The following is a 13773-nucleotide window of genomic DNA, read 5'->3' as shown; positions in this document are numbered from 1 at the left end:
TAAATAAATACCTTTGTGCTGAATAGTAAAGTCAGAACAAACAACGTAAGTAGAAGCACAAATTTGTAAATTACAGCAGACACGTGTTTCGGCGTTACAGGGAACGCCTTTTTCAATGCAAAAAATAATGAGCTTATGGATGAAAAGATTGGTTGTTTTGCCATTCTTTCCATCTGTAGCTATCAGGTTGCTAAGATTCTAAAACGTTTCCAATTCCAGATGGTGTTCTCTCCTATTAATAAACTTTCATTCTCTTCTCTTAAAGATCCTATTCACCCTCTTAATTGTTGTGGAATTTATAGAATTAATTGTAGTTGTAAACTTGCCTATATTGGACAGACTCGGCGTGCTTTAAAAATTCGCTTGAAAGAGCATCAAAATTATGTGAAAAAACAACAATTAAATAAGTCTAGTATTGCTCAACATTGTTGGGATTCGAATCACTCTTTTGATTTTAACTCTTATCAGATTATCCAAAAATGCCCCAATTCATCAGATCTGGACTTTTGGGAATCCTTTCATATTTTGAGGAACAGTTCTAACTTAGTTAACGATCTTAGTTCAGTTCCATATTTTTCTAACATTTGGCTCCCATATCTTTAATACTCCCCCCTTTTTTCCCCACTCATTTTTATCTATCTTCCTTTGTTTATTTTTACCTTTTTGTCTTGATTGACACCCCCCCCCCAATTTTCTTCTATTTATCTTTATTTTATTTCATGGTTTTCCATTCTGCTTTTCCTTTCTTGCGGTTCACGGTTACTGACAATTTCTTTTCTTTTTGTTTAAGCTTCGGCTTAATCCTTGTCCAATTGAATTCTTTCTTTCTGGGTTCGTACCTAAGAGAAAGCTCCTGGCCTTTGCTTGCATTCCTATTGGTTCCTGATCGGTTTATAACTTTGTCATTGGTGTTTGGCTAATCTGCTGTTTTTATCTTTTAAGCTGCATGCTTATCTGCTCTTGGCTTTTGTCGGATGTCTTTTCATCCATAAGCTCATTATTTTTTGCATTGAAAAAGGCGTTCCCTGTAACGCCGAAACACGTGTCTGCTGTAATTTACAAATTTGTGCTTCTACTTACGTTGTTTGTTCTGACTTTACTAAATGAGTGTTTTCTTTATACATGTTGTGTATAGAACTAGATAAAAGTACACATTAAACTTATTATACACATAGTCATCACTAGGATGAAGGATTTTTTTTATATCTACGGTACCTAACTCTTATTTTAACACTAATATTAAGTCTTATTTTACGCGGTTTTGATTGATGCGTCATTTCTAAGGAACGTAACCCCCGCGTAAAACGAGGGTGACTGTATTTACTTTTATAAACATAGCTTAAGTTTTAATGAACATTTTATGTTCGATTCAACTACAGTCGAACTCGCTTATAACGATTGCAAAGGGACCGCGATATTTGTTCGTTATTATAACCGAGTGCTCGTAAAAAACGTGTTTGTGAAAAATTCACAACTAATAATGCGCACTAGCTCATTGTTATTATTACTATTATAATTTCTGGTTAATGTTATTTGAAATGCTTTATTGTCTGACTGTGTCTTTTGACGTCAAGTTCTTCCAAACATTTCTTCACGCAGTTTCACTTGGAAGCAATGTAATGTCAATACAACACTAATGATTTCGATAATAAAAAGAAAATCTGAAATAAACTTTTAAATTATTTTACCGAACAAATTTACACGGGGCTGAAAAAAGGTAACACATCTGGGTGATTCTTCAAAATCCCTGGATCCCAGAAGCCTAACATAAGGATTGTTTGACCTAGAATTATTATTATTATTAGTCGTTAGAAATAACTTTTCCGATGTTATTCCATTCTTATTAAAACAATAACTCATTTACTTTTTCCCACAAATTTTTTTGAATAAACGGAAAATCACTCTCTTGGCGTCTCCCCATTCGTTTTTCTCAAATATACTTAAATTGTATTAAACTTTTGTAGAACCATTCCACAAGTTTAATTTGTTGTCCTAAACTACGCAAACTTAAAAATGTAAAACAGCATTCTTTAAATAAATTTAATTGCTTAAATGATTAAGGTGCATCATTTTAAAGTTGGTCCCCAATTTGTTTTGAGGAGTGTAGCAGGATTAAAGTGAGTTACCTCTATTTTTCTCCTAAAATGTTCCTAGCAAAGAGTAAGTATGTTTTTCTTTTTTTTTTTTTCTTCAGATTTTTATAAGCATTTTCATTTTTTAAAAATTTGTGAATGGAAAATGTCAGGTTTTTCGAGGATCACCCATCTATAGTTACGGTAAGCCTAACTTTGCAGCAGAGTAATTCTGTGATCAGGATCTGCGTAGCTTTTACAATGCTGCCAGGTTGGGTTAACCCCAACTACAGTACCAAAAATGAAAACCCTCTAAATAACATTCTGAATTAATGAGAGAGTAATTTCAAATTTGAACACACCATGCTACAGTTTCTCAAATGAATGCATCTGTTGCTGATGTGTGCCAGCTATACTGGCAATTTGGGGGGTGCGCTGCTTCATTTTTCCAACTGTACCGTAATTTGGTGTGAAGTTCGACTTAAACATGCCGTAAGGACTCGTTTCTGGGTAGGCAACCATTCACATCACAACAACAAGAAAGGACAAGGATAGGAGAGAGCAAGTACATCCTTGCTCGAGCCTGGATTCGAACCCGGGATCTACCCTTGAGAGTCAGACGACTCTGACCGCTAGACAGGGTGAGCGGCAATGAATATATGTAAACAAATATTTCCGAAACATATATTGGTTTTCAAAAATGTAAATATATGGTAACATTTTTGCAAATTTAATAATTTTTTGAATATTTGTGCCTTATCTTTGAAGTTTAAACATTTCAGCCTGCTTGTAAAAAAGCAGAAATACATAAAACAGAATTTGCAGAAAGCGCTGCGGCTTCCAAAACTTCATCAACTAAACCCCGTCTATCGCTATGGTAACTTTTAATTCGTTAAATAATTTTTAGGGATTATTTTCATGTCGAAATCGTCCCTGTTATTTTAGAGTTGTTTCAGAAAAAAGCGCGTACAAATTAAAGAAAAGCGAAGAAATATCTTAATTTTCTTGTTTAGGATTGACAATATAATGTTAATGCATCCTTGCTCACGATCATTCATATCTGAGGCGTTGAACGTTGAAACCAGCTCAATCTCTGATTTTTCATAAATGGTTTTTTCCCCAAAAAAGTTTATACTTCTTTGTTGATACTTTCACGCTATAAAACGATTCGCAGCAAATCTTTCTGAATTTCAAGTCTACAACTGGTGACTAAAAGAGTGACTATAGCTATAATTTTGATGCAAGGGTGACTATTTTCGTCAAGGCCCAAAACATCCATTTTGCAATAAATTGGAAAAAACGGCGACTTTTTTAAAAGAAAAGATGACTAAAACACATAAAAGCTCCTTTCTTTTTTTTTAGTGCGAAAAAATTGTCAAAAAAAAAGCTCAATTCGTGATTTTTCAAAAGTGATTTCCCCCCCCCCCCCCTTAATTTTATACTTCTTCGTTGATACATAAAACGGTTTGGAGCATATCCCTCTGAATGCAATGGCTGCCGCTGACGACTAAAAGAGCGACTATCGCTTCTGTTTTGATGCAAAGGGTACGATTTTAGCTAAACTATGGCCCAAAACGACTACTTGGCAATCAATTGTGTAAAACGGCGACTGTTTTAGAGGAAAGGCGAATAAAATACATAAAAGCTCCGATCGTTTTTTTTTTTTTTTTCTTAGTGCGAAAAATTTGTAAAAACTATTTTAAAATTGCCTTGTAAGTTTACCTCCTATTTTTGAGGAAAAAATGAAGCCGTACACCAAATGTTATTCAAGCGGTTTTTTTTTTTTTTGGAAAAATCAAATGGGCATTTTTTATGTCTCCCCGCGTTTTCTTTTTAAAATGGATTAAGCTTGTGTCGATACCAAAAGCCTAATTTGAACCGTCCGAACCTTTCAGAAAACGACGCAATAAACTACTGTGACATTTCGTCCCACTATCGAAAGTAGTGAGGTTTAACTATTAAAAAAAGCAGGGGAAAAAATCAGATTCGATTCGAGAAGCTTTACTAGTTAAAGTTAAGTGCCCATTCCCTGGAATTTTCTAACACGTTAAAGTGTTCTTTAAATAAACTTCATGGCAACGTCGGAAATCAATAATCGATGATGTGCAATTCCTCTTCGATATAAACTAGATTTCACCTTTTTTTTTTCATTTAAAAATGCAGCAATGACAACCTACCACACAATAAAAAAAAAGTTTTCGATAAAGTGATGCTGTAGGGATGTTACAAACTAACTGTACTAGGCGTTAGTGGAGACTTTTTTTTTCTTTCATTCGGTCAAAATAGTTAAATGTAGGATTTGATAATTTAAAAAAAAAATTGATTGATAAAACTCGTAAATAGTTTCATGTTCAATAGTTCGCTTTTCCCTTTAGACAATTTTGGTCAGTTTCCGTAGTACGTCTAATAGAGTTGTAAAAATAAATGTTTATCCAAAAATATATATATGTATATTTACAACGTATGTCTAATATTTTGAAAGTCTAGAACTGCTGTATTGCGTTTTGCAGAGAAAAAGCTAAAATTCTGCATTATTGCATTTCTTAGTTACTTATTTTTTGGATGCTAATGTTAATCATTTTTATTTAATTAAGAAAGGTAAATTTATTTTTACCGGTTTGAAATATCAACAGTGAAACACTAAAGCAAACACTGCTGCCTGTTTTGCCTGCTGCCACAAAATGTGTTTTGTATTTATGCTATCATTACTTTATTTATTTATTTGTCCCAATTATTTTACTTGTTTATTCATTTATGCTTGTTTTATTTATTCATTTATAAATTAGTTTATTTGTTCTTTTTTTTTCTGAGGAAGGAGGGAAAAGTTCATTCGTTATAGTGTAAAAATATAACTCTGGTCCTTTTCTAGAATTGTAAATTTTCCTAAAGTAATAATTATTTCAATTGCGAATAATTTGTAGCATTAAAAATTATGTACTTTGTGAACTTTTGACTTCAAATCAATAATTACCACTCATGTTTAATTTCTGCCACGCCTCTGGATTGCTTTCAAGCTTCGCAATACTAAAATTTTGTTCATATTAACATCAGCTAAACATTGTTGAGAACGAGCAGATGTGTGCATCACATGACTTCTTTTTGCGCCACTTTAATGATAATAGTGCCTTAAGCAAAGAAACACTTGAAATGTTTTCACCCCAACTTTGTTGCGAAGCAAGAAAGCGTTTTATACAGATTAATTTTCCCAGTATTAGCAATTTTAATGGGATTCAGTTTAAAACTCTCTAAATATCGCAGACAGTGGCCAAAATGAAACCAGATTTAAATAAGTAAATAAATAAATAAAACCTCTAAATTTGTCGCCAAGTTGGCCACCAAAAGCTTGGCGAAAACTAAGTGTTTACTAAATAATAACACCAATTCAGTTTGTATTGAAATTTACAATGATTTCCCTCCAAAAGGGTGTAACCCTTTGGAACATTCGAATGCAACCAAAAGGGGGTGGTGCACAACTAGACCCCACTAGGAGTCTACGTAACAAATTTCAACTTTCTAGGACATACCATTTTTGAGTTATGCTTGATACATGCGCACATACACAAACACATACGCATTTACATACGTACATACAGACGTCACGAGAAAACTCGTTGTAATTAACTCGGGGATCGTCAAAATGGATATTTCGGATGTCTATACGTTCTTAGACCTTTATCCATGTGTGATCGGGTTGAAAAAAATAACCAATATTCGTTCGGGGACGAGCAAAATGGAAATTAAGACCAATTTTAAGGTGAACAGTTTTCACGAATACAATACTTCCTTTACTATGTAAAAGGAAGTAACAAATGAGCAGTTGGAACCTGTGGGAATCAATCGTTCATGAGTAAAATAATGATAGTTGATTTAAAAATGTATATATATATATATATTTTCATGTACCGTAAACTGGGGCGGCTACTTGGACCCAAAATTTCATATTTTTTACGAGTTTTACACTGATGTTTTTTGTTAAACCCATAATGTGCACTGATAACCTTGTTTTTACCACTTTTAGACGTTCTGCTATCACCTTAAGCCTGTTTTAAACAACCATTTTAATTATTGATATTTTTTTTCTATTTTTAAAATTGGGTTCAAGTAGCCCCGTGCAGCAAATCCATTAGAAAAAGCTGTAAAACAGGTGGTGGTACCAAAAAGGAGCAAGGATTTTGAAAGAAACCTCAAAACATACATTCTAGTGAGCAAACTATTTATATAAATTACAAAATATTTACATAAATTAATATAAAATCAACGTACATTCATAAAGCATATTTTTAGGCAAACATACTTTCTCAAATAGAAAGATAATCTAACTGCAGCTAAAACCAATTGAAATGCTCATTATTTAAACATTAGCAAGAATGGAAACTCCTCTCTTAAATGGCTTGGGTGGATTTATTTTCTCTGGTATTATTTAATATCTGCTTTTCTTCGCTACAGATACTACAGGATTCCCAGGCTTGTTTTGTGAACGATCTTTCAATTTCCTTTTTCTTGTTGATATACCGGCGTCCCTCGTATAACACGGTACTTCTACAACACAGTTTCGATATTACACGGTACAAAACTTGATTTTAAATACTACACGGTTTTGATGTTACACGAAATTTAAAAGAAGGAATTTCATTTTTGTTCAATACACTGTTAAAAAATGTGTGATAATAACTGTAATGAGTTTTTACTTTGTTTTTATGAAATTTTTACGAAAAATTATCTGTCTTTGGCTCGAAAGTTTGGTTTCCCCATATAACACTAACTCTTAACTTTTAAATACATACTTTATTTTTCTCATCAGTGTTCTAAAAGCAAAAAGATGAATATTATTTTGTTTCCAATGCATTGTAAGAAAATAACATTGGGATTAAACAAAAGCTAAATTTAACGATAAATAAAAAATGTAGTTGAAACAAAATATAAAATGAAATAAATAAAACAATACTATTTATTTTATTTTATATTTTATTTTGTTATTGTTGCTCAAACGAACTTTATTGCTATAGAAAAGCTCAGATTTTTCCCCTTATAGATTGCACTTTGCTCTTAGTAAAGAAAGTTGATAAAGTTTTTTCTTGTGAATAACAACTTTAATTTGAGGTATGTAAAATAATTAGGTTTTATCTTATATAACAACTCTTACTTTTAAACCAGTGGACCTTAGTAAGTTCTGGTAGTCAGTTTTCGTTTGTATGTTCTATTGAGCAGAAATTTCAGCTAAATTTTCACCACAAGACTTGGTTTTGATATAACACGGTACACATTCCTTGATTTACAATATTTCAAGGTCTCGTAAAACACGGTTTCGCTATAACACGGAACATGGTTTCGATTTCGATACCACACGGTACACATTGACATGATTTATATGTACGTAATTAATTAGATTAAAAAATAAGTAATAAAACTATTTATAAAAAAAAGTATCGTATAACACGGTTTCGATACTACACGGAACAAATTAACCGATTTATACGAGGAATACCCCTGCACACAAGTCAAAATGGGCTGGATGCCACTCTCTAAAGACATTTCTCCGGAATTAATTGAATTTGGACACAATTGTAAATTTTCCTCTTAATAATCCGCATATTTCCTACTTCAAAAGGTTCTCTTTTACTTTCGGATCCTTTTTATCCCCATATCTGCAAATAAACGGGTATAAATAGTAACTAACCTCTTTATTTTAAAAGATTACAAACCTTACTTAACATAACTTAGTGATAAAATGTGGTCCGGAGCTGCTTGAACGCTGGGTTCAAGTAGATCCATTTTAAGGCAATCAGTGCACTTTTATTAACTTATATTAGTCACTGTGTTAGTTATATAGCTATAACCTTAAACCACTGTTATTTTATTAAGAAATAGACAGCAAACATAAAACTATCTTTACCTTGATGATATCAGATGTTTGCATGAACTTACATGTGTAAGTTTGCAGACACTAAAAACAACTGTTTAGACAACTTACAATCATAACCTCAATCAGAAAAACTCCGGAATAGCAGAAACTTATGTATGTGCGTATTTATCTCGCATAACTCAAAAACGGTATGCCCTAGAAATTTGAAGTTTGGAACGTAGACTCCTGGTGGGGTCTATTTGTGCACCTTCCCTTTTGGTTGCATTCGGATGTTCCAAAGGGGGTCTTTTACACCTTTTTTTTGGGGGTGGTGGGAATCATTGTTCATTTCAATGCAAACTCAAGTGGTGTTATAATTTGGCAAACACTTGGTGATTTTTAAAAATTCATTAAAAATCAGTCGTTGTGTTTTAAAATACGGCATCGGTGAATTTCGGGGTTTTGAGGGACTGTTAACAATATGCAATAGTCAAAATAGCCAATCTTTTGGTCGCCAAGTTTTTTCGCCAACTTGGCGACGAATTTGACGACTTTTTTTTTTTCAAATCTGGTTTTATTTTGGCCAGTATTGGCAATATTTAGAGAGTTGACCATTGAATCACATTAAAATGTCCAATATTGGGAAAATTAATCGTTATAAACGTTTCTTTTTGCTCCGGCTCGCAACAAACTAGGGGTAGAAATATTTAAAGTGTTTCTTTGCTTAATCCAAGGCATTATTATTACTAAATTGACGTAAAAGGAAGGCATGCGATGCACACATCAACCCGTTTATTACTGCAGAAATTTAAACTGCACCGATCATTTTACTAATATTGCACTTTTTTGCCTATTGTACCCTTAGGAATAGTGACGGTGGACGGAAGAAAAGCAGAAGAGTGAACCGCAAATTCAGAAAGACCTTGAGCGGTGGAATTCGTCGAGGGTTATCATAGTATCTGTGTGTTCCACAATGATTCTCCAATCATCGAGACAAGTATTTCACCTTTCGATGTGCCTCAAACGTCCAAATTTGAAGCGGCGTACTTGGATGGAAAGCTCTGTGCTGTAACTCTTTTATCCAATTTTAACAACGATTTTATATTCACTCATTGACATTCTCACTCATTCTAAAGACTTTCAACGAATCATTAAATGTATTCCAGATACTTCTCATGTTTCTTTCCTCTCATTATGTGTTCAAATTCTAAAAATTTAGGATTACAGTGGATCACGAAATGTGCATCACTACAAATGACAGATTATGTACAGAGATTTTTTTTTTCTTTTTACTTCCCTTTCCCTTTCCTTTTCTTTTTTTCCTTTACAAAGTAAAGGAAGTATTGTATTCACGAAATTTTTTTTTTTTTCCATTTTGCTCACCCCGAATGAATGTTCAGTTGTTGTTTTGACCTGACCACACGTGGATATATGTCTAAGAACGTACAGACACCTGAAATACCCATTTCGACGATCCCCAAATTAATTACAACGAGTTTTCTCGTGACGTCTGTATGTACGAATGTATGTGCGTATGTATCTCGCTTAACTCAAAAACGGTATGTCTTAGAAAGTTGAAATTTGGTGCGTAGACTCCTAGTGGGGTCTAGTTGTGCACCTCCTCTTTTGGTTGCATTCGGATGTACCTAGGGGGGGGGGGGGTCTTTTACACTTTTTTGGGGGGATGAATCATTGTTAATATCAATGCAAACTCAAGTGGTGTAATAATTCGGAAAACACTTGGCTACATATCGCCAAGCTTTTGGTCGCCAAGTTTTTTCGCCAACTTGGGGACAAAAAATTTGGCGTTTTTCTTTTCTTTTCTTTTCTTTTTTTTTTTTTTTGGTTTTACTTTGGCCACTATTGGTGATATTTAGAGAGTTAACCATTGAATCACACTAAAATGGTAAAATTAATCTGTATAAAACGTTTTTTTCCTTCACTTCGCAACAAACTTAGCGAAAAAATATTTAAAGTGTTTCTTTGTTTACTCCAAGGCACTACTATTATCATTAAATTGCGTAAAAGGAATTCATGTGATGCACACGTCAGCTCGTTTTCCAAGAAGTTGAAAAGCATCGATGACATTTTTTTGAAAAGTGCAAATCATCTCAGAGGAGGAAAAGAACAAAGCAGTAAGGCGTCGGGGGGAGGGGGGATATGATCAATCCCTAAATGATGATTAATTCCTTTAAAAAACTACCCACTTTCAATGGTTGAAGTAAAAAATAGCGGGGGAAAAGGGCTAACTATTTTTATTTCTAACGCTTAGAATGTTCAATAAAAGTTTATGATGTCCACTTCGTATTTGAAAAATTAACAAAATATTCAAACGTAATATTATTAAAATTCCAGTTGTATTTTCTGTGTAACTTCCACGATGATTCATTTTTATTTGAAATTAAAAGAGTGAAAATACGCGTTACCTAAATTTTAAGGCGCATTTCGGATGAATCTTCTAGAGATTCTATTTTGCAGTTTATGATTTTTTGTGCAAAAAAAAAATGAATATAAGTTCTGCTCACTATTTACACTAACACTGTTCTTAGTTCATTTATAAACGATCTTTGGACAGTTTACTTTTGATTTGTATTCACGTCTATGATTTTCAATTATGTTTCAAAGTGTTAATCGGTGGTGATGCAACTTTTCACGAACCACTGTATTCTGGTGCTTCACATGCACATCGGTCAAAGTTCTCACGTTCAAATAGTAATTCATGCATATCAGTTTATGACCAAAAACATGTGTGCAAATAATGCATTTGGTGTAACTGCGGATTGTATTTTATATACTTTATTTTGATATGACTGTGAATTTTTTTTCTTTTTCATTTAATATAAATCGGCAACCATGGGCCCTAAGTGAATCAGAGAGAGGAAGTGAGATTAGGGCCTCGTATATTCGTCTTGAAAATAGAAGACGAGAGTTTGAAACTAAAAACATATGCGCCAAATTAATTTTTGAAAAAGCGATGCTGTGGTATTCACAGCATAGAATATATTCTGTATATTACAAACACCCTAAGGGTTAATTATAACGCCAGACATTCTGGTATAGTAGTGTATGACAGAACATAGAAGAGGAGAATATTTTATTAATATTTGTGCAAATTGTAGATTTTTGAAATGAAGAATTTTCAAAATCAGTTTTATTTTAGTTTTTGTGCTTTTTGCTGTTAAGTTACGAGTTTTTTTTTTTTTTTTTTTTTGAAACTGCATAGACATTTTATTTATTTTTTTTAAAAGGGTTTTTGATTAAATAAAAATTTTACTGTAACAAATTTATTTATTATTATTACTATTTTTTTTAAATATCGCATCTTCTCAAATAAATGTCGTTTCCATAAAAATGTGTTGAAACTTTTAAAAAAAAATGCAATTGTGAATGTAAAATTCATTTTTGATCAAGATTTTTTAATAGTCTTGGAGAAATCTTTGATTCAAATGAAACATAAATACTTAGCAGAACTTAAAAGTTTGCATTTAAAAAACTAATCTACTCAAGTCGTAACAAACCCAAAATGAAAGAAATTAAAATGATATTAATTTGAAGAGAATTAAAATCGAGCATTATGTCTATCAATATCAATTACTCAAACTACGTTATTTTGGGACCCTTTGTACTTTTCTATGATTGTTATGATATATTTTCCAAATCTTGTTTCTATATGAATAAGCTCTGTAATATTAATTAAAGTATTTATTAATGAATAAATATAAAGTTTCTTCTAGAAAATAATGTATAATGCTTTCAGTCAACCTCTTCATTAAAATGATAAAAATGATTACAAAATAAATAGAAAAAACTGATATAAATTTGTAATGATTTGAAAACGAATGTCTGTTTAAAAAAAATACCGTTTATAAAACATGTTTGAAACTGTAACCAAGTGGAATTGTTTTCACTTCTTTTGTTGTGTGAGTTCAATAAATCATTTTTTTCATTTTGTATCGATATTTTATTAGCAGTGTTTATTAATGTGTATTATTACAAGAGTAATTACAAAATGACACTTTGAGCAAACTAGAAATCTAAAAATCTTGGTGCAGAAAATCTCAAATTTTCAAAAATATGTTGTTATTTATGATGCAACTTTCCAATCCTTGCTCATGGTATCGAGTGATACAAACGATGTGAACGACCGACCGCACATGCAATTACAAAACATTTTTTCGGTAAAGGTTCGGTTTTTCGATTACCTTTTATCCTACTTAAAAAACACCACCAGCTCAGTTATTCCATCCGAGGACTGCAGTTTCGTGCTTTTTAGCACTCATCAGCCCGGAATAGGAATCACGTGAGCTGGAGGCGAAAAACCTCTTAAGGGAGCCAAGAGAGCCAAACAAACTGGTAGCTAATGCAGAATAGGGAAGTTGCAACCTATTAAATATTTCTATTTTGACTATTGTATATTGTTAACAGTCCCTCAAAACCCCGAAATTCACCGACGCCGTATTTTAAAACACAACGACTGATTTTTAATGAATTTTTAAAAATCCCACGCGCAAAAAAGCGCGCCTTGAGGTGACGTCATATGGCAGTTGGGGAAACTCACTCCGAGGGAGGTTCCGTGTTAAGACTACGAGCACAGAGTACGCTCCGCATTTAAAGCCTTGAAATCTATTAATTAATCCGTTAAATACACAATGGTGGCTGGATTCGTGAGAGGACAGTCCAATAATCTTCCTGAAGCGACTTCGATGATTATATTTGACTTTTTCCGGGAGAACGAGAGATTCAAAGTTTAAGAAACGCGAGGAGTTAAACGCGCGGCGGCAGGGTTTACTTGCAAGTGGGGGGGGGGGGGGGGGTAACCCACGGTTTTCGCTTGAATGTTTTTCGCTTTATTGGCGATAAATTTCTATAAATCCCTCTTTCTTTCGTTCTTTTCCGTTCCTTTTCTCTTTTATTATTTTCTATTGTTTAAATTCCATTTAATTTTATTCCTTTTTAAAATTTTGTGTTTTAACTTTGCAAAAAAGAAAAAAAAAAGGAAAATATATTTTATAGTTTCGATATAAAAAGTGCTTTAATTTATTTTTGAACTAAAGAAAGGTTTATAGAAATGTATTTTGCAGCTAAACTGAAAATGTGTTTTTAAAGTATCACATAGTATTAGTTAAAGTTTCAAGGTATTTTTTTCATATTTATAAAGAAAGTATTAATAATGTTTTCATTATGATTAAAATGCAAATAGTGATGTTTTTACCCCTTTCTATTTAAATTTAATGCGTGGGATTTCAGTTCTTTTGCAATTTTTTTAAATGTCTTATATTCTTATTCAATATGTATTTTTGAAAGTATTATGATTTTTTTTGAATCTTTTTCTCCATAATACGAAATAATGAGCAAGCCGGGGGGGGGGGGGGAAACACTGGCCCTGCTCATTTTCTTTCTTTTTTTCAAATAAATTCGCAGATGTTAAATTAGCAGTTACTATTTATTTTTGACATGTATTAATTTTTTGAAGGGGGGGGGGGTGATTTTTTTCGGACGCAAAGTTTGTATGCACCAATTAAGGACGCTATGAAAAAGTCTCTAAATAATCGCCAGAAGCAGAAAAAGAGTTTCCTGACTTGGGTCAAATCCTTTTTAAAGAAGCTTTCGAGTATGATTTCTTATTTTTTACTGTTAATTAAAAGCATAAAACTGGCAGCATAAAAAGAAATAGAAATGCAGCATTCGTGATATTTCCAATCGCGTGAAAATTAACTCTCGTTTATAAAAAAATTCTCTTAAAAAGCTAAAAAAATTAAAAGGCAAAATTTTACTGACATTCGTTCAGAATGCAAATAATAGTTAGTAAAAATAGTAGCAGCGGAAACAAACTTTTATAAAGAAACCAGAATCGAAAAA

At 32.6% G+C, this 13773-nt stretch overlaps 1 protein-coding gene across 3 annotated transcripts in view; it reads left to right on the top strand.

Annotated features, from left to right (window-relative positions):
* The window catches only part of LOC129223874 (aquaporin-10-like), a 169584-nt gene extending 160387 nt beyond the window's left edge, over positions 1 to 9197 (top strand). For all 3 annotated transcript variants that reach the window (XM_054858242.1, XM_054858241.1, XM_054858243.1), the window contains one exon: positions 8780 to 9197. In XM_054858242.1, the coding sequence (XP_054714217.1) occupies positions 8780 to 8817 (38 nt within the window). In that variant the 3' untranslated portion in view covers positions 8818 to 9197. The remainder of the gene's footprint in view (positions 1 to 8779) is intronic.
* Positions 9198 to 13773: the final 4576 nt, after the last annotated feature.

The sequence above is a fragment of the Uloborus diversus genome, chromosome 6 (assembly GCF_026930045.1).
Source record: "Uloborus diversus isolate 005 chromosome 6, Udiv.v.3.1, whole genome shotgun sequence".
In the NCBI taxonomy this organism is placed as follows: domain Eukaryota; kingdom Metazoa; phylum Arthropoda; class Arachnida; order Araneae; family Uloboridae; genus Uloborus; species Uloborus diversus.
Note: the sequence above shows the minus strand (reverse complement) of the source record. Positions and strands in the feature narration are given on the sequence as shown.